Source organism: Hyaena hyaena, unplaced genomic scaffold, assembly GCF_003009895.1.
Source record: "Hyaena hyaena isolate Hyena2069 unplaced genomic scaffold, ASM300989v1 scaffold_182, whole genome shotgun sequence".
Taxonomy (NCBI): Eukaryota; Metazoa; Chordata; class Mammalia; order Carnivora; family Hyaenidae; genus Hyaena; species Hyaena hyaena.
In genome coordinates, this window is record NW_024080814.1 from 974,435 (window position 1) to 995,853 (window position 21,419).

Below are 21,419 nucleotides of genomic sequence, written 5' to 3' on the forward strand. Positions count from 1 at the left end.
CTTATTAAAAAAATCCATTTAGAAACCATGTAGGAAGATTAAAGTTTGATTATTACATTCTTAAAAAAATGCTGTTTGGATTTTTTTAACCTATGGCTCTACACATGTTTTTGCTTAAGATTTAGTATTTTCAAATACTGTCAGGGAACCATGCTTCAAAATACTGTAACGTACTGTGTGGTTCATGGAGAGCATCTTACTTTCCTTTTTGTATCTTTGCAAAGGGTTAAGAGACCAGATGGAGAAATTATCGTTCTTCCAAAATTAGGATCAGTAACTTACTTGGGCTCCCTTATCTAAGAAAAATCCTTCAAGAACGTATACACTGTCATGTCTTAGAATTCCACAAAAGCTAAACCAAAAAATCTAAGGTCCCGTAGAACTTAGACAAGGTAGACTCCTACAACCAACGTATGACCTGCAGTTCCATATTTCCAGCCAAATTTTAAAACGCCTATTCAGTAAACACAGATATTTTCAACAAGACCCAGATTCCTTTCGTTCTCACTGCAGAGCCTTTCCAGATAGACTTCTCACGAGAATTATGTTAGAATTCAAGTTGTTTGCTGAGTTACCCAGGGCTCCCGTAACACCGTATCACAGACCGGGTGGCTTGAACCACAGCTGACTTCCTCACGATTCTAGAAGCTGGGATCTTGAGATCAGGATGACTGCACAGTTGAGTCCTGGTGAGGCTTCTCGTCCTCGCTTGTAGACAGCTACCACCTCACTATGTGACACAGCAAACTCTCTGCTGTCTCTTCTTACAAGGGGACGGATTACATCAGCATGGCCCACCTCGTGACTGAAACTTCTTGGGGTCAAATCTTTTAAAATGCTTAGACTGGTTTTGGGGTGAAACAAAAACATTATAATGTAGATTAATTCACTGGATTCTTCATCGTTCTTGAGGATCTGAGAGCAATTATGTGGTTAATCGGGGGGAAAAAATTAAGAGGACAGTCACTTATGCTTTCAGTAAATGAGTGTCTACAATGTGTCAGGCACCATACAAACAAATGAAACTCTCATTCTAGTGTGGGATGCAAATACAAAAATGTAACTTTGATACAGTGCGGCCAAGAGCTTAGGATTATTAATGGGTCACCTATCAGAAGTAGATACCCGGAACTTAACCCACCCAGAAAGGGAAGATTTCCTGGAAAGAAGTGTTGCCTGTGTTTTAATGGTTCTGGATCTGCCAGTAGGCTTGCATTCTCCATTCCTTCCAGAAGGGTGACCTCATGCTGCTGCTGGCATTCTGTTTCAGAGATGGAAGGCTGGTAAACTTTCAGGGCTGCCTGAGTCAGAGGCTTGACAGGCTCAAAATCCTCTTCCATACTGGCACCTTCTCAACTCAGGATTAAATCTGTGTTATGCTGAATCATGTTATCAAACTACCATCTTAAATCTTTCATGTTACCACTGATCATGCTGTGGCGGCTACCTCGTTAGGGAACAGATCCTTTCAAATGTTTCTTAAGGTTCCCTTCTCCCAGCTGGTCTACATGTCTTGGCTCTTGTGTGGTGTTCATATGAGGTCCCAGGCGGGGAGTATACTCAGGGCGTCTAATTGGTACTTCATAATCTACTGCAGGGATGGTAATGTCCACTTAGCGCCTACTGGACCTGATACAACACAGAACATTCTTCCTTACTATCAGGTTAGGGGCCTATTAAAAATGCAGAGATGTTCCTAGGAGCATCCCTGAGGCTCATGTGTTATTTTCCTAACTGCTAAAGCAGCGGCCCTCAAACATTTCTTATTTTGCATGCTATGAAAAAATTTTTAAGCACCTGTCATGTGCATACATTTTATAAATCTACTCTTATGCCAATGGAGTAGGTGTTATTATAAAACATAAAACTAAAATTAAAATTAGGAGAGAAAAAAAGATGAAAAGATGTTTTCAGAACAAATTTTATTCATGGTAAAACTTTTGTTCTTGAAAGATTAGAATATATCTTAGTTAATGAAGCTATATAATTATGCTTTATTATTTTGCAAAACCATATTTTAACACACTGTGAAAGAGTGATGTGAAGGTCTGGTTCTAAATCTAACTTCTTATTCTATTTTCTTTTTCTTCATAGCACTAAAGTTTTAGTTTTGTTCATTGCTTTGGCTCCAGCATATGAAATAGTGTTTGGCCTATATTGTGTTCTTATTATTTACTGAAAAACAATTCTTTTTAAACACAATACCATAAAATGGTTTGTTATTGTGCATCCCTTCCCTGTCTCACATTCAGTGGCCTCGTGTGGGTAAAAGAGTGACTACTTATATCACAGATACTGACACAGCTACAAATCAGGGCTTGGTTTAGTTGGTTTCCCCTGATTGTCTAGACCTATGAAAATGATGGAGAAAATAGTAATAATGAAGATTAAATTTTAAAGTATGTTGTGGCTTTAGTTGTTATATGGTAAATAGCACAAAGATTGAGTAAATAATCCTCTAATATTAGAGAATCATTATTTCAGCAAAGTCACTAATATTTAAAAAATGAATGCTGTCTTGACAACATGTCTTTATGATTTCACTTTCATCTTATTAACGTAAAGGAAAATGTCAACCAACATTCATATCGGAACTGCACTTAGCTGGTTGTTGAAGACTGACCAGCACGCCTGGTCCCTAGCCCATATGGGTCTCCAAAGGTGGCCCTGACTGCCTCCTTTCCTATCTCCTCTCCTGCACCTAGGACCTAGTCACACTTTTCTTTGCCGAGTGCCCCCAAATGCCAGTGTTTTCTTTCTGTGAGGAATTTCTCCCCAGAGATTTTTGCATAGCTGGCTCCTTCTCATTATTCAGGTCTCAGATATCAAATGTCCCGAGAGAGACATTCTCTGAGTTCTCGGAAGTAACTACCTTTTCCTAGTCCCTGTCCTCATTATTCCATTTTATTGATCTCATTGTACTTTCCACTCCCTAAAATATTTAATTTGCATATTGACTGGCTGCCTCCTGTGTCTACAATATAATGTTTACTAGAGCAATGACGTGTCTGCCTGTTTGCAGTGTATTCTTTGCATTTGCAATGGTGCCTGGCACATAGTAGGTACTCAGTAGTTACTGACTGACCAAAATCTAATTAGAGACTACTATATTTGGCAATGATATCACACTTCTCTCTACCATGTTTTTTTTTTTTTTTTTTAGAGCAAGCATGAATGGAGGAGAGAGGCAATAGGAGGAGAGGGAGAGAGAGAGGAGAAAGAGAGAGAGAATATCTTAAGCAGGCTCCATGCTCAGTACAGAGCCTGATGTGGGGCTCGATCCCACAACCCTGGAATCATGGCCTGAGCTGAAATCAAGAGTCAGATGCTCAACCAACTGAGCCACCTAGGAGCCTCTCTACCACTTTTACTTACGCATAGCAAATACGCAGGGATTTTTTAAAACTAAGATTATGATAGAAGCTATGAGAAAATGTAAGTGAGGAAGAATTTCCACCAACCAAATTTCAGCACCAATCTTGGGCACTGCTGCCCAGGGCACCTATTCTCCTCTACTTTCCTTGATCCCTCCCCCCACTTCTGCTTCTGCATCATCTCTTACTTGAGAGAAGAGTCTAAAACAGTGGTTCTCAGAAAGAATAGAGAGGTTGAGAATCAAACCTGCAAGGATGCGAAGTTTAGAAGCAAAGAGTAAGACAGTAGAAGGTGAAATCAAATTTTCTGGAAGTAAAAGTATGGTTACACTGGGCACTAGCCATGCACCAAGGCAAAGACATGACTAAAATACCAGTGCTAAATAAGACCATTTGGAAACTCTTCTCAGAAGAAAAGACAAATTAATCTAAAAATCTTTTTTTTCAATTGAAGTATAGTTGACATATAATGTTACATTAGTTTTAGGTGTATAACATAGGGATTTGACAAGACTATAAGTTATACTCTCCACAAGTGCAACTACCATACGGCACTACAACAATATTATTGACTATATTTCCTATGCTGTACCTTTTACCCCCATGACTTACTCATTCCACAGCTGGAAGCCTGTATCTCCCACTTCTCTTCATCCATGCCCTCCCCCCCCCACCCCCCCAGCCAACATCCACCTCTCATCTGGCAACTATCAAACTATCAGCTTGTTCTCTGTATTGATGGGTCTGTTTCTGTTTTTGTTTATTCATTTGTTCTGGTTTTCAGAGCCCACATGTAAGTGAAATCCTGTGGTGTCTGCCTTTATCTGTCTGATTTATTTCACTTAGCATAATACCCTCTACATCCATCCATACTGTTGCAATGTCAAGATCTCATCCTTTTTTATGGCTGAATTAATATTCCATATTGTGTCTGTGTGTGTACACTACTTTTTTATCCATTCATCTATTGGACACTTAAATTGTTTCCATAGCTTGGTTACTGTAAATAATGCTGCAATGAACATAGGAGTCATATACGTTTTCAAATTCGTGTTTTCATTTGCTGGGGGTGGGGGGCTTAAATATCGGAAAGCAGAATTACTGGATCATATGGTATTTCTGTTTTTAATTTTTTAAGGAACCTCCACAGCGTTTTCCAAGTGATTTACATTCCCACCCAAAGTGCACAAGGGTTCCTTTTTCTCCACATTCTCACCAACAGTGGTTGTCTTCTTTATTCTAGCCATTCTGACAGGTATAAGGTTATCTCTCACTGTGTTTTTGATTTGCATTTCCATGATGATTAGTAATGTTGAGCATCTTTTTTAAAATCTATATTTCTGAGAAAGACAGAGCATGAATGGAGGAGGGGCAGAGAGAGTGGGAGACACTCTCCCAAATCCAAATCAGGCTCCAGGCTTTCGGCACAGAACCCAACGGGGGGCTTGCATCCACTAACTGTGAGATCATGACCTGAGCTTAAGTTGGTTACTTAACTGACTGAGCCATCCAGGTGTTGCTGTTAGCAATTACTTCTGATTTCTGATTTTATTTGGTACTTCTTTTTGAGGAGTTTGACCAATGGCTTATCAATTTTGTTTATCTTTTCAAAGAAGTAGATCTTGGTTTCTTTGATCTTTTCTGGGTTTTCAGTCTTTCACTTATTTCTGTACTGCTCTTTATTATTTCCTTCTTCTACTCACCTTGGGCTTTGTTTATTCTTGGCCTCATTGTTTTAGGTGTAAGGTTAATTGAGATTTTTTTTTTTTTTTTTGAGGAAGGCTTGTACTGCTATGAACTTCCCTCAGAACTGCTTTCAATCCAAAATTTTGGACCGTTGTGTTTCCATTTTTATTTATCTCCATGTATTTTTTATTTATTCTCTGATTTCTTTGTTGGGCCATTGACTGTTTAGTAGCATATTGCTTAGCCTGCACGTGTTTGTTTTCAAGAGTTTTTTTTTCTTGTGACTGATTTCTAGTGTCATACTGTTGTGTTTGGAAAAGATGTGTGTATAATTTCTATTCTCTTAAATTTGCTGAGACTTGTTTTGTGGTCTACATGTGATTTATCCTGAAAAATGTTCCATGTACACTTGAAAAGAATGTGTATTCTGTTTTTGGATGAAATGTTCTGTATGTATGTTAAGTTCATCTAGTCTAATGTGTCAAAGACACTGTTTCCTTATTGATTTTCTACATGGATAACCTATCCATTAAGTGGGGTGTTAAAGTTCCCTACTATTATTGTATTACTGTCCATTTCTCCCTCTATATCTGTTAATATTTGCTTTAGGTAATTAGGTATTCCTATGTTGGATGCATGAATATTTACAATTGTTCTATCATTTCATTGGATTAATCCCTTTATCATTATGTATTGCCCCTTTTGTCACTTGTTATGGTCTTTATGTTAAAGTCTATTTTGTTTGATACAAGTATTGCTAACCCAAGGTGTGTGTGTGTGTGTGTGTGCACTTACATTTGCATAGAATATCTTTTTTCATCCCCTCACTTTCAGTCTGTATGGGTCTTTAGGTCTGAAGTGAGCTTTTGTAGGCAGTATGTAGACGGGTATTGTTTTTTTAATCCATGGAATCACTCTATGTCCTTGATTGGAACATTTAGACCATTAACATTTAAAGTAATTATTGATAGATATGTACTTACTGCCATTTTGTTCATTGTTTTCTGGTTGTTTTTGTAGTTCTTCTCTGTTCCTTTCTTCGTCTCTTGCTCTCTTCCCTTATGATTGATGACTTTCTTTAGCGTTATGCTTGGCTTTCTTTGTTTATTTTTTGTGGACCTATTATGGGTGTTTGGTTTGTGGTTTCCATGGGGCTCATATATAACATCCTAAGTATAGTAGCCTATATTAAGTTGATGGTCACTTAAGTTTAAACACATTCTAGAAGATTTATTTTTACTCTTTTCCCCATTTTATTTATATGTTGTCATATTTTGTATCTTGTTATTCATAATTTTCTTCTAAGTATGGCCTTTTCTTTTCCACTTCAAGAAGTCCCTTTAACTTTTCTTATAATGTTAGTTTACTGGTGATGAAGTCCTTTAAATTTTACTTGTCTCAGAACTCTTTAGTTCTCTTTCAATTCTCAATGATAACCTTGCCGGGTAGAGTTATTCTTGGTTGTAGATTTTTTCTTTTCAGCACTTTGAATATATCATGCCACTCCCTTCTGGAGTGCAAAGTTTCAACAGAAGAATCAGCCAATAGCCTTATGGGGTTTCCCTTATGTGGTACATTGGCTTCTCTCTTGATCTTTAATCTTTAACATTTTAGTTATGCTGTGTCTTGGTGCAGACCTCCTTGGTTCATTTTCTTTGGGACTCTTTGTGCCTCTTGAATCTGGACAGCTGTTTCCTTCCCTGGAATAGAGATTTCTTCAAATAAATGTTCTGCTCCTTTCTCTCTCTCCCCCCCCCCCCCCCCCACCCTTCTCTTGGGACTCCTATAATGTGAATGTTTGCTTGATGTTGTTGAAGAGATCTCTTACCTATCCTCACTTTAAAAATTTTTTTTCTTCCTGTTCAGCTTGGGTGCATTCCATTACCCTATTCTCCAGTCTGCAGATCCATTCTTCTGTATCTATTAGTCTCTTGATTCCCTCTAGTGTATTTTTCATTTCAGTTATTGTATTCTTTAACTCTGATTAGTTTTCTTTTATATTTTCTATGTCCTTGTTGAAGTTCTCACTGAGTTCTTCCACTATTCTCACCAGTCTGGTGAACATCTTTATGATCATCACTCTAAACCCTTTATCAGACATATTACTTAATTCCATTTCATTTAGTTCTTTTTCTGAGGCTTTGACTGGTTCTTTCATTTGGAGCATATTCCTCTATCTCCCTATTCGCTTGACTTTCTGTGTGTGTTTCTGTGAATTAGGTAGAATAGCTAGTTCTCCTAAACTTGAAGGAATGGTCATTCCCTGTGTGGACACTGTAGCTGGTGACTTTGGCTAGCTGGCTGGAAGTGTAGCTGGTGTCAGGGGAGTTCCTGGGGCACTCCATGCTGGGTCTGCCCTGGTGGGATGCCAGAGCTAAACTGGGCATAAGTTGGGGTGGCCTTAGGACCATCTGCACAGAGAGTGCCCTGGTGGGACAGCTGAAGTGGACACAGGCTAGGGAAGTCCCTGCGTTCTCCACAAAGAAGGTACCCTGGTAGCACAGCTGAAAGAGAAGTGGGTACAAGGTAGTAAGTAGGTCCTGGGTCTCTCTGCACAGAGGGAATCCTGGCAGTATAGCTGAAACTGAAGTGTAGGCATGGGCTAGGGTGATCTTGGGGCTCTCTGCACAGAGGATGCGTGGGCAGGATAGCTAAAGCTGAAGTGAGTGCAAGACAGGGTATGCAAGCATTCAGTATACAAGTTGCTCTCGCAGAGCAAATGATGCTGAGATGGGTATGGACCAAGTGTTCCCAGGGCCCTATGCACAAGGGGCACCCCGGTGGGGTGAGCTCCCGAGGTCCCAGAGCACTCTGCACTGGGGAGGCCCTAGCACACCATTTCGAGCTGAAGTGATGTAGGCCTGGAGTATTCCAGTGTGCTTTACACTTGTGTCACCTTGGCAAGGCAGCTGGAGCTGTAGTGAGTGTGACCAGAGGTGTCCTGTTGTGGACACCTTAGCTGCCTTAGTAGGACAACAGGGCTGGTGTGGGCTAGGGGTCTGGGATTCCTAAGGCAGGAGACCAGCTAGGGCACCCACCCCTGCTCTCATCCATACTATCAAGATGAAGGAGGAATGTAAACGACAGTGCCCATCAGCCCCTCTGACTTAGAATTCCAGGAGCTCCCTGCCATCTGAAAGGGTTGTATGACTGGTTTCTGTATATTCTCATTGCCCTTTTATTTTTTTTTTTAAATGTTTTATTTATTTCTAGGAGAGAGAGAGACAGCGTGAGCAGGGGAGGGTCAGAAAGAGAGGGAGTCACAGACTGAAACAGGCTCCAGGCTCTGAGCTGGCAGTCAGCACAGAGCCAGACGCAAGGCTCGAACCCACAAACCACAAGATCATTACCTAAGCGAAAGTCGGACGCTTAACTGACTAAGCCACCCAGGCGCCCCATCTCGTTGCGCTTTTAAAGTGTGGCTTTTTTTTGTGTGTCCCAGAGCAGTCAAATCCGTTCACACTCCCTCAGCACTACCCCTCCTCACTACAGTTCACAGTGCTGGGTGGGGTTTCCCTTTGTTACTGTGCCATTCTGCACGTGGTCTTTAATTGTTCAGAAGCTGTTCAGTCAGCCCTTAGGTCTTCCTTAGGAGTAATTGCTCTATAAATAGGCATAGATTTCATGTGTCTGTGGAGGAGATGAGTCTACAGTCTTCCTATGTTGCCTGCCATCTTGGACCAGAACTATTACTCCCAAATTCAGTAATCTTTAGAAGACTTACAAATCCTGATAATTTTAGACTTTACTCAACTTACAACTTGTATAAAACACTGCAGAGATTTCAGCCACGTTAAAGTAATTGCTTTGGGTGCCATGTTTTTCTCTCACATGGATTGCTGTATCGATTAGGGGATTCACTTATGGTTGGATCTACTCAATATGATATTGGTTTACTTCTAGTTAAATCCTAAGGGTAGAATGTACTATAGTCCAAGGTCTACATGGAGCATGACTCCTTGGACCATCCATGCAGAAGGAATATTCTTGCCCTTGGAGACTAGTTCCACACTATATGGCCATGTCAAATATAAGATTAATATGAGGTTAATATGGCTGACTTGGGAAGGAAGGCAGAGAAAACAGGAGCCCTGAGGTAATGACAACACCATCTGCTCATACTGTCCTAACAGTTTATGTGCATTATTTCTAGTAACACTCATAACAGCTCCTAATATTTATCTAGCATTACTATACTAGGAACCATGGTAAGCGTATCACATGTATTAACTCATTTAATCCTCATAACCACCCTAGGAAGGAGGTTCTATAATTTTCTTTTTATGGTTGAAAGACTGAGACCCGGAAGGATTCAGTATTTATCTTAAGCCACACAAGTTAGGATTCAAACCTGAATGCTTTGGCTCCAGAATCCATGCAGTCACCTACTTCACCAAACATCCCACCCTGTGAACCACATCATTTTATAGAGGAAACTGGAACTCAGAGGGATTAAGAAATGTGTTCACCACTATAGAGCTAGCAAGCGATAGAGCAAAATTTGATCACAGTCGGCAGGATTCCGCAGCCTCTTCATCACCAGGTCAGTTGTGACTTCAACCCCAGGGGGCCTTACAAGTGATTTCAGGCAACTCTTGCAGACCCACAGCCAACGACAAGAAGGCAGCAGCTGATGGATTACAAACAGTTCCTCTCTTATGACTGCTGATTCACTCCACTTCTGTGTCTTTAGAGTGTAACAGATGGGTAGGGAATTTAGGTTTGAGTGTGAGTTTTGACGATTTCTGCAAGTTATTGAATCTCTTTAAGTCTCTTCCCTGATTCTAAATCAGGGGTAAGAATAGTGTTTTCACAGGAAATAAAGCATTTAGCACAGTGTCTAATCTGACACAGAAATATCTTAGATGGTTGCCAAAAAAGATGTGACCAAAACGTGTAAATAAATTGAATCTTCCAGCTGTATAGAAATATCCTGAGATATTTATAAATATCTCTAAGATATTAAATATTCTGAGAGAGAGAGAAAAGAAACACAAGTTGGGGACGGGCAGAGGGAGAGAAAGGAAATCCGAAGCAGGCTCCACACTGTCAGCATGGGGCCCAATGTGGGGCTTGAACTTGTGAGATCATGACCTGAGCCCAAATCAAGAGTCTGACACTTAACTAACTGAGCCACCCAGGCACCCATATATAAATATCCTTTTAAAGGATGTGAAAGCAAATTAAAATTTGCATAGGAAATTCTATACATAATAGGCAAAAAAGTGTGAGACATTTTGCAGTCCCTGGAATTTCTCAGTTAATTAAAATAGATGAGTGTTAACTCAATTACAAATGTAAATAAGACAAATCTACAGAAGAATCACAAGAAAACAGAACTGGATATATTTACCAAAGAACTAAAATCATTGAAACTGCACTTGGAACATCTTAAACTTTCACCAATTAATCAAATCGGGCTCCTGTACTATTACATTTTTTTTAAAGTAACAATGAAATTGCATAACAAAAGTTTTATTTCAATCTCTTCCCATTTCCCCCCATTTGATTCCAACAGCACCATTAAAATCTTGGGCAATAAAGAAAATATGTAACTAATTACCTGCTAAATTTAAAAGATATGATGAGCCAATCTTAATAATTCTAGTTAAAAACAATCTTATTTCCTTTGATGATTTTGGCCTCAGTTATTTGCCTTGACCATACACTTTATTATTTCTGTTTATAAGTCTTTTAGGACATTAATTTTATATCCATCCATCATTTGACATCTTAAGATGATGATACCTTTTTTCTTTGAGGCAGATAAGCATTCATGCTCTTCTTTGACAGAGATTTTACAGGTCTTTATCCGACAAAAAAAGGACCGTCTTGAGCCAGAATACACGTGAGTCCTTCCACTGTGGAAATTACAGTGAACTTGCAAACCAGCTTTCATAGCAGGAGGAGAACAGGCAGAAAAGAATATTTTCATATAGATAAGAAATGTCACGGGACACATTTTAAAACACTTTTTTTATAAATTGAAAAAGAAAAATGGTTACTTAAAGCAGTGACATCATTGTATAGTAAACCGCAAAGTGAAATATACCAAAAAGAGCATTTGTCAAGCAATCATATTTTTATACCTTCTAAACACTTGCAATTTATCTTCCTTTTTTTTACCCCTGGGGATAGAAATAAAGGTAATCTAAGAGAAATGAAATTTTTAAAAAATTTAATGAAAAAAACCCTTAACTATAGTAGTAATCAATCACATAAAGCATCAAAATAGTATAAAAATAATTGTTTGGCACTAAGCATTTTCAGGGAGGTCTTTTCAGAGAAGATAAACAATATTTACACTTCCAAAGTACAATTATGCAAGGTCTTTCATATTGAGTAGTCCTAACCCATAGAAGAAAGAGAATTATTTCTTAGCATATAGATGAATGATGGAAACTCCAGCAATTTTTTAAATCCCAAATGAAACTTTCTTCTAAAGATTTTATTAGCATATGAAAAATAGTGAATATGAAACAATTAAAGCATCTTTGTAGGAATATGAAGGGATTCTCTAGTTCTACTGTTTTTTTTTGAACTCTGAAGTTAATGATTGTAAAGTTTACTAAATCTCCTCTTATCAAAACCATAATTGGCTAATTTTTCAAAATATCATATAGCTGTGCTTTTAAGTAAGAATCATATTTACATAAAATTATAAGCATGCTGAAATGAGCACTTACTTTTGGCATCGATCATCTTCTCCCTTGGTGAAATATCAGAAGAAGAAAGTTGCTCTTTTACTCTGGCAACATCTTTTGGATGTAAGAGGTCAAATAAGCTTTGTCCAGTCAGGCTAGCCTATTTATAAGGTAGATGTTTGTTTAAAATTAGTACCTGAATTTTTCCACACTTCCTCATATAAATATATGGTAAGTACTGTTAAAGCAGCTTTTTCTTAAGCTCAAAATTTGATCTACTACACTATGTGACGTTCTTAGTGTGAAAAGCAGGATGATACTTGTAGATAGAATACACGGACACAAAACTGTATCTGGAAACACACGAATCACAGACACCTAACTGCTAATATTCCATGAACTCCTGTGAACATCCCCCCATTCACTCGTAACTTCTAAAACTGATTTTTTACTTGGTAAAAGTAAAGAGATTGTCATTATAATATGGAAGTTACAGGGAATCTGTGATTGTATGGTGTGACTCAGATTAAACAATATTATTATTAAAATTATTACTATATTACTAAAAAACAAAATCTGGGGTACCTGGGTGGCTCAGTCGGATAAGTGTCTGACACTTGGTTTCGGCTCAGGTCAATGATCTGGCGGTTCATGAGATCGATCCCCTCCTTGGGCTCTGCACTTAGTGTGGAGTCTGCTTGAGATTCTCTCTCTCCCCTCTTCTCTGATAAACATTTTAAAAAATCCTAGCTGGAACGCCTCCTACTTCCCACTTCTCGTTCCCCTTCTCCCAGTATGTATAGCATTCCTACTCTATGCCTTTGCTTGCATGGTCTCATCACCTAGAATTCATTCCTCCTTTCTCTACAAACTTGAAATTCCCTAGCCACTCTAGTCAATTGCCTTTTACTCCCCCAGACTCCCTGCTCATCTTAAAGCCTAGGCAGACAGTCTGTTTTGTATATGAAGCCTTCCCTGACCCACAGTGATCACCTGTCTTGCGAAATCCTTTATTAGCTAGGTAGATATTATAGAAGACAGAACAAAGGCACCAGCTGATATAAGTAGCCTGGTGGCAGTTAGATATCTTATATTTTTAAAACTAGCATTCTATTAATCAATCTGTGTGTTTGGTTAATAGAAGTTTATATCCATAACTCTATGCCTCAAAGAAGATCAGGTTTCTGAGTCTGAAAAGCTGAGGACCAGACCCTGTGTGAGGGGGATTCCACCTCACTCACTTGGAACTTACGTGCTATCCTGAATTGTTAAGTTATCTCCGCACATGTGTGTGTGTGGTGTTCTCTGTCTGCTTGGAAATAAGTCTTGCCCTGCCTTTGTGTCCCCTAGGCGGCTAAAACCAGCGGCATGATTCATTGGGTTCTTATTCCTTCAGTAAGTAGGCTCGCGATACCTCTTCTTCTTACCTATGAATCTTGTATCTCTCTCTCCAAATTTTCAAGTTTAGGGAGAATATAGGTGAAATTGATGAGAGTTAAGATTAAAGCTGTGGTCTATTTGATTTCTATTTTAAAGGAGATCACAGTATGATCTCATGGTTCATGAGATCAAGCCCCACGTCAGGCTCTGTGCTGACAGCCAGGAGCCTGCTTGGGATCCTCTCTCTCCCCTTCTCTGCTCACATAATTCCCTCTCAAAATAAATAAACTTAAAACGAATAAGGGAGACCACAGGTGCTAGGTTATTTAGTCTCGTGGATGAGTGTTGGTGCTATAGCTTTTGAGTAACTATTTTAAATTAAATGGGATTCAGGAATAAGGAGGTAGAGATTATAGCTAGTTAAATAAAAGATGTATTTTAGAGTCTGTTGCCAGAGATTAGAGCAAAAGATGTTATGTAATGCATGTAACCTAATAATATATAATAATGCTGTCTTTTGGAGGAAGCAGAAGCGCAACTAACATTTTTCAGATAGTCTCAAATATAATAGCTATGTCTTTAAATCCTAAGAGACCAGTGTAATCATCATTTTCCCATTTTATACAAGAGAAAGCTGAGGCTCAGGAAAATTAAATAACTTGCTGGAGGTCAAGAAGTGTACACTCTTGTCAGTAATAAACACCCATACTCTTTCCATCTCTCTTGGAGTTCTCCTAATCTAGCAAACCTAAGCCCCCAGCCCATTAAGAAGACAGGGTTCAGGAAGACAATTTGGAAATATGTGTTTGTTGGAAAAAAAAAAAAAAAAAGCTAAACATCATGTGGAAAGTATCCTCGGTCTTCAATACCTGATCATAATCAAGAATTTGGGAGACTGATTTAGAAACGAAGAGAATTTTTCCTCTTTCACATCCAACCACAAATAGGAAGCCTTCTGCAGTCTAGGATTTAAAAATAGAAAAGTAAATGTTTTCAAGTATCTTCTTTCTTACACACATTCAGAGACTGTGAAAATTACTGTAGCAATAAAACTAAGAGTGGTTAGGGGCTCCTGGGTGGTTCAGTTGGTTGAGCATCAGACTCTTGATTTCGGCTCAGGTCGTGATCTCACAATTTGTGAGTTCAAGCCCCAGATCAGGCTCTGTGCTGACATAGCAGAGCCTGCTTGAGATTCTCCCCACTCTCTTTGCCTCTCAAAACAGATTAAAAAAAATTAAGAGTGTTCATTGAGCTAGTAAAATTAGGAAATTTTCTGAAGATGTAGAAGGATTTGTGAAGAACATCAAATTGAACTCCAATCTAAAGTTATTTTTGACATGGAAAGTTTAGCCTTGGACTGTTTGGTTGGTTGAGAGATTTTCTAATACAAAAATTACCTATACCAAATTCTATACCGTGTACAGAAACTACAAAGATATCAAAACACATCCATCACATTTGCCTAAGGATGTTCTGAGATGCAGGGACTGTGCAGGTTACAGACAAGAAAAAGAGAAGACATCCTATGATATACTTTTTGAACCATGGTAATGATATGATACACTCATTTATACTAAATTTAAAAGATTCTAACATCAGCTATTCCCACTGAAATCGGCCCAGGGCATCCTTTGGGAAGCAGCCTATATGGAAATGGATATGTATGGATACAGGATGAATCTGGCACTCCACTGGATATTTCCTTGGTTAATTTCTACAAATTAACATGAGGTGAGTTAGGCAGACATATTCCATAAGGGCAGAACCAGTATTATATTATGACTGAAAGAAACCCCTAAAGATTGGTGAGAAAGTTTCCAAAGCATACTATACATTGTGCTAACTTTAAAAATCTTTATCTTAAAAAAAAAAAAAATCCTTTCTATCAGGAATATCATATTTAAATAAAGCTGTTCAGGGGCACCTGGGTGGCTTAGTCAGTTAAGTGTCTGACTCTTGATTTTAGCTCAGGTCATGATCTCATGGTCATGAGATCGAGCCCTGAGTCACACTCTGTACTGGGTGTGGAGCCTGCTTAAAATTCCCTTTCTCTGTCCCTCTGTGGGCACCCCCCCTCCAATAAATACATACATACTACTGCTCAAATAAAAGAAGGGCCTTTCAGGGGAGCCTGGGTGGCTTAGTTGGTTGAACATCTGACTTGTTTTCAACTCAGGTCATGATCTCATGGTTTGTGAGTCTGAGCTCCTCGTTGGGCTCTGCACTGATGGCACAATGTCTGCTTGGGACTCTCTCTCTCTTACTCTCTTTGCACCTCCCTTGCTCGCTCATGCGCTCTCTCTCTCTCTCGCTCAAAATACATTTTTTAATTTCTGAGAGAGAGAGTGAGTGAGCAGGAGAGGGTCAGAGAGAGAGGGAGACACAGAATCTGAAACAGGCTCCAGGCTCTGAGCTGTCAGCACAGAGCCCGATGCGGAACTCGAACTCACAAACTGTGAGATCATGACCAGAGCCGAAGTCGGACACTTAACCGACTGAGCCACCCACTCTCTCTCAAAATAAATAGAAATTAAAAAGAGTCTTTTTAACAAAAGTAAATGAAGGAACGTCTGGGTAGCTCAGTTGGTTAAGTGTCCAAGTCTTGATTTTAGTTCAGATTTTGATCTCCCAATTAATGGGTTTGAGCCCCTCATCAGGCTCTAAACCCACAGTGCGGAGCCTGTTTGGGATTCTCTCTCTCTCTCCCTCTTGCTTGCCTATTCTCTCTCAAAATAAATAAATAAGCTTTTAAAAAGATCAAAAGAAAAATAGACAAGTATATAGATATACGAAAAATCTTTCTGTTTGATACTATGGCTTTAAGCCCAGGAGTCACAGCACAAGATCAAGACACTTATCACCTCCTGGGGGCAGGATAAGCCAATGACACGGTCATATTTTCCATGTCAAATAAACCTCTAGACCAGTGAATCTGAAAACCTATGCATGTGAAACGATGAGAACAGAAATGTCAAAGCATCAGCTGAGAGCTCATAATAGTAACTGGCTAATGTGCAGAGAACAGGATCCTGAAGGAATAGGACATGAGGTAGATGGCTCTGAAGGTGGTGGTGACAGGGAATGGATCCCATGGCATAGAAGGTGAGTGCAGTAGGTGATGTAAGCTTAGGATTAAAGACCAGCTTTGCTCTGTACACTGGAAAGTACCTATCCCCTGTCTCTACTTTTATCAGCCCAAGCTGAGACATGGTTACTCGTGCAACTTATTTTTGTATTAAGGGAATGTGGTGTAATAAAGAGTCCCATGTGTTTACAACCGGAAGCAAATTGAAGAAAATCTGCATCCCACTCAAGCAAAGCGTAAAGGACAAACGCAGCTTAGATCTCTTTACTTACCTTAAGGATTAAGTGTCTGAGCTCATTATCCTGAATAAATGAAGGTCTATAATTAACTCTTGCATAAGGATTTGTGATACCTAAAAGTAAGACCAAAAGTTAAGGAAAATACTGTGGCGTTGGAAACGTGTTGCTGCCACCACTATTGAAATATTGGTATTTTCTCTTTTACCACATTTTAAGACCTTATTGTGATCATTCTTTCATTATTACTAGACTAAAATGTCTTCCTTTTATATTGTAAATTCTTAGAACTACTTATTCCCTTATACTTAGATGTGTAGACAGGAGCTGTATTTAAAGAGTAATATATTATCTATGACACTACAACATGAAACAATATTCAAGAATCTAGTTACTTCTATAATCTCTTAGCTTATTAACACTGATCATGTGAATTACCCTAAATAGAAAGATCGTGGAATTTTAAACCATTTCTATGGATTCATAAGATTTTCCATATGGCTCTTTAAAAATCATATGGAGACTTCTTATAATATACAAATATGTATAAAATATAAATAATTCAAGCCATAAGCACAGAGCAATATTGGATTGAAATAACTGAACAGCTGGCAAAATAAGGAATCAGCAGGTCAAAACCTAGGTCCAAGTTTGAATGGGAGAAGTAAGGGAAGCACCAAAATCACATTTGCCCAAAGGCATCTACCCACCTTGACAGGAGAAAGCCCTTTGTGGCCACAAGGGGGCGCAGGGAACAGTCCACCAAGCCAAGGTGCCGTGTCCCCAGATAACCTCCAGGCAAGGGTGATTCACAGGTAAATCAACTTGCCCTCCCGCCAAGCCCTCTTCCTAAGGATTGCAAGAAAAGTTGCTTTTGCAAGAGAAAGAGGGTTAATGCCCCGAGAGGGTTCTCCCCTCTACCCTGAGATACATTAACTATACACTGGCTTTGGATGGATTTGCAGCTCAGACATAAAATACCTAAGTGGTAGGGGGAAAAAATCAAAAAAACATCTCATGGTATGATTTGATAGTTTTCTCACGTTGGTAGCACCCTTATGAGCCTTGCATAAGCAATGGAAACATCCGTCAGGGGCACCTGGGTAGCTCAGTCAGTTGAGTGACTTTGACTCTTAATTTTGGGTCAGGTCATGATCCCAGGGTGATGGGACTGAGCCCCATGTTGAGCTCTGTGCTGAGCATGGAGCCTGATTAAGATTTTCTCTGTCTCTGCCCCTCTCCCCAGACTGCATGCTCTCTTCTCTCTTAAAAAAAAAAAATCTATCTTTCAGAATCTACCTTCTAGGTAGGCCGCCAAGAATTCCTTCAAATGAGCTCTTGTTATAATCATTACATGGCAACCTGGTGGGAGGAAGTTGAGAAAGAGCTGAAAGATACAGACTGAGTTCCAGGCCAGGGTACAGCAATAAATCAATCTGAGCAAAGCAGTGCTATCTGCTTGTCTGGCCTGAGGCAAGGTTGGCAGAGGTATGCTGGGGAAATCCCGTCAGTGTAAATTGGCCAGAATAGGTGAGCCCTGACAGTGAGTGAGGACGTGCTCATGAGCAAATGAGGGGTGTAAGGGCAGAGCTGAAGCTAGGGTGAGGTGTGTTAATTAAACGCATGCTGCGATGTACACGTGCCGACGAGGGATCAATAACAAATGTGGATGCTCAGATTTCTGCTGCAAAAACAAATGAGGAAACATGACTGCTTACCTTTATGACAGTGTTCATTAGGTTAAAATGATTGAAATCACAGTAAGTATTCCTCCATCTCCTCCTCTTACCCCCAACTCCACCAGGAGTAAACACGGTGCTTGCCCTTTAAGTGTATAATTCTTTACTCTTAACAATGACCCTATAAGGTAAGTGCTTTATCCCTATTTTACCGATACAGAAGTTGAGGATTAGAATGTTCAATAACTGGAGTAAGTCACACAGCTCTTACGTCAGGGAGCCAAGATTTGAACCCAGGACGTTTGCCTCATGTACCACTATACCTCACGGGGTCCCGTATTATGACTGCACACACACAATGCCCGCAGTTTCTCTGAAGGCACAGGATAAAAAGAAGGGCTCCCCTAAGTGTGGTCTGCAGACCAATGTCATCAGCAAACTGTGGTAGGTGAGTACGGAAATTAAGAACAAGCATTTAGATACTTTTACGGAAACGTGACACTGTTGTGGATCCCAGCCCATGATCGTTTTCCCAGTAATTAAATGTATTTCACAACGAACGGGGGGAGACCACACTTGTCCTCCACCATCCAGCTAACTGGAGAAGCACTGTTTAGAGTCTGGTGCAAAAAATCAGTCACCATCCTTCTGCCTCTAAAGTTATTATGGAGGGAACAAAATAACACAATCCACCTGCAGCCCTCTGATGATTCGGTGTCTAGGCTTTTGTGGTGTGAGCTGGGGGTATACGCTGGTCAATGCCCTAGGAGGCAGACAGAGCCAGTGGCCTTAAGTCGTCTCACTTGCATGCACTACGGACTAGAGGGTACACTCAGGATGTGTGAGGAGTACTTGACCACCGCGCTTCAGCTAAGAAGGGCAAAAACCTGTGCTCCGTTTCACGGAATCGGCACTGGATTTAGACAGCGTCTCCTCCCCACGCAGCTTCTCTTGCTGTTCTGGTCACTCCTACTTCCACTGTCGCATTTATCATACTAGGTTTTAATGATCTCTGCCTGGGTCTGTCACCCTTGCTTACCGTGAACACACAGAGCATAGAGATCTTGATTCCTTTTCAAGCTCCCAGCACAGACAGGAAGCTAATTGCTGCCCAGGGCATGTTTGTTGCATTAGTTGATAGATCCGTGGCTTTTCCCTTAGGTCCTCCTCCCTCAGGGCCTTGCGAATGTGAAAACTGTTGGGTAATTTTAGGGTTGCAATCAAATGACCTCAGTCGAGGCTGCTAATGTTCACTGCCAAGATTTAAGGGAAATATTGCATCAACTTATGCAAGATCCAGTTGTGGGTAAAAGAGAATCTTACTTCATAACAGGTAGTTATGAAAATGAGACCTCCAGTCACACTCCCAAAAGGAAGCTGGCCAAGCAGTATCCCCACACTTGTGCTGCTGTGCGTGGTACTGAAGGGGTCAAGGCTGTACTTTTCCCCACCACCTACTTTCTGGATCTGCACACAGTCAGCTGGCTGGAGTAGAGAAGCCACTGTTCTACAACATGTGGAAATCTAAGGAAAGTGATTGAAAGTATCTACTTTTTTGTTAAAGGGACTTCTTAGGCAGAAAAGAAAAGGTTAAACCTAGAACATTATGAAAGAAAAATATTCCACTGGTAAAAACAAACATATAGTAAAGATAGTGGATCTACTACTTACAAAGCTAGAATGACAGTTACTAGACAAAGATAGTAAAATTATATCTACAAAAATCAAGGATACCCAGAATAAAAAGATGTAAAATATGACATCATATACATAAAATGCAGAGAGGGGGAACACAAAGGTAGTGCTTTTAGAATGTGTTCAAAGTTAAGTGACTTTCACCTTAATACAGGCTGCTCTATACTTGGGATGTTATATATGAAATTCATGGTTACTACAATCAAAAACCTATAATATACACAAAAAATAAAGAAATCGAAGCATAACACTAAAGAAAGTCATCAAATCACAAGGGAAGGGACTAAAAGAAGAAGAAAGGAATGGAGAAGAACTACAAAAACAACGAGAAAACAATTTTTAAAATGACAATATGTACCTATCAATAATTACTTTAAATATAAATAAACCTAATGCTCCCATCAAAACACAGGGTGACTCAATGGATAACAAAACAAGACCCAACTCTATACTGCCTACAAGAGACTCACTTCAGAGCTAAAGATACAGACTGAAAATGAAGGAATGGAAAAAGATATTCCATGTGCATGAAAGCAAAAGAAAAGATGGGGTAGCAATACGTACATCAACAAAATAGACTTTAAGACAAATAACAAGACACTAAGAAGGCCATTACATAATAATAAAGGGACCGCTCCAACAAGAGCGGATATAACAATTGTAAATACCTATGCCTCCACTATAGGGGCACCTAAATACAGAAGGCAAACATTAATATCCATAAAGGGAAAAATAATAATAACAATAATAAAAATCAACAACCAAAGTCCCCTAATAAGTAGGGGACTTTAATACCTTACTTATATCAATGGATAAATTCCCCAGACAGAAAATAAGGAAACAATGGCTTTGAATGACAGAGTACAATAGATGGGGCTTAACAGATTTACATACACAAAACATCCCATCCAAAAACAACAGAATACAGATTCTTTTCAAGTGCATGTGAAACATTCTCCAGGATAGATCACATGTTAGGCCACAAAATAAGTCTCAGTAAGTTTAAGAAGACTGAAAGGGTAATAATAAAAAAGATAGAAATCAATTACAAAAAAGAAACAAAACACAAATGTGTGGAGGCTAAAAAACATGCTACTAAACAAACAATGGGTCAAGAAATCACAGAGGAAAGGAAAAAATACATGGAGATAAATGAACATGTAAACAATGATTCCAAATCACTGAGATGTACCAAAAGCAATTCTAAGAGGGAAATTTATGATGATACAGACCCAACTCAAAGAAGAAAAAATCTCAAACAATCTAACTTTATACCTAAAGGAGCTGGCAAAAGAACAAACAAAACCCAAAGTTAGTATAAGGAAAAAACTTATAAAGATCAGAGTGGACATAAATGAAATATACACCCCCCCAAAAAAACAGAAAAGATCAATGAAACTAGGAGTTCATTCTTTAAAAAGATAAAATTCTTAAAACTTTAGCCAGATTTACCGAGAAAAAAAATCAGACAAACTAGAAGAAACGGATACATTTCTAGAAACCTACAATCTTCCAAAGCTGAATCAGGAAGAAAGAATCTGAACAATTACCAGCAATGAAATTGGGCCAGTAGTCAAAAAACTCCCAATAAACAAAAGTCCAGGGCCAGATGGCTTCATCTGTGAATTCTACCGAACATT

General features: G+C 39.3%; 1 protein-coding gene across 7 annotated transcripts in view; it reads right to left on the bottom strand.

The window, feature by feature from the left end:
* ARNTL2 (aryl hydrocarbon receptor nuclear translocator like 2) overlaps positions 1–21,419 on the bottom strand; it is a 114,107-nt gene that overhangs the window by 25,878 nt on the left and 66,810 nt on the right. For 6 of the 7 annotated variants that reach the window (XM_039240818.1, XM_039240816.1, XM_039240819.1 and 3 more), the window contains 4 exons: positions 16,442–16,521; positions 13,954–14,046; positions 11,747–11,864; positions 10,809–10,952 (listed from right to left, as the gene is read on the bottom strand). In XM_039240818.1, coding sequence (XP_039096749.1) covers positions 10,809–10,952; positions 11,747–11,864; positions 13,954–14,046; positions 16,442–16,521 — 435 coding nt within the window. The remainder of the gene's footprint in view (positions 1–10,808; positions 10,953–11,746; positions 11,865–13,953; positions 14,047–16,441; positions 16,522–21,419) is intronic. The other variant, XM_039240821.1, reaches the window with a different exon arrangement.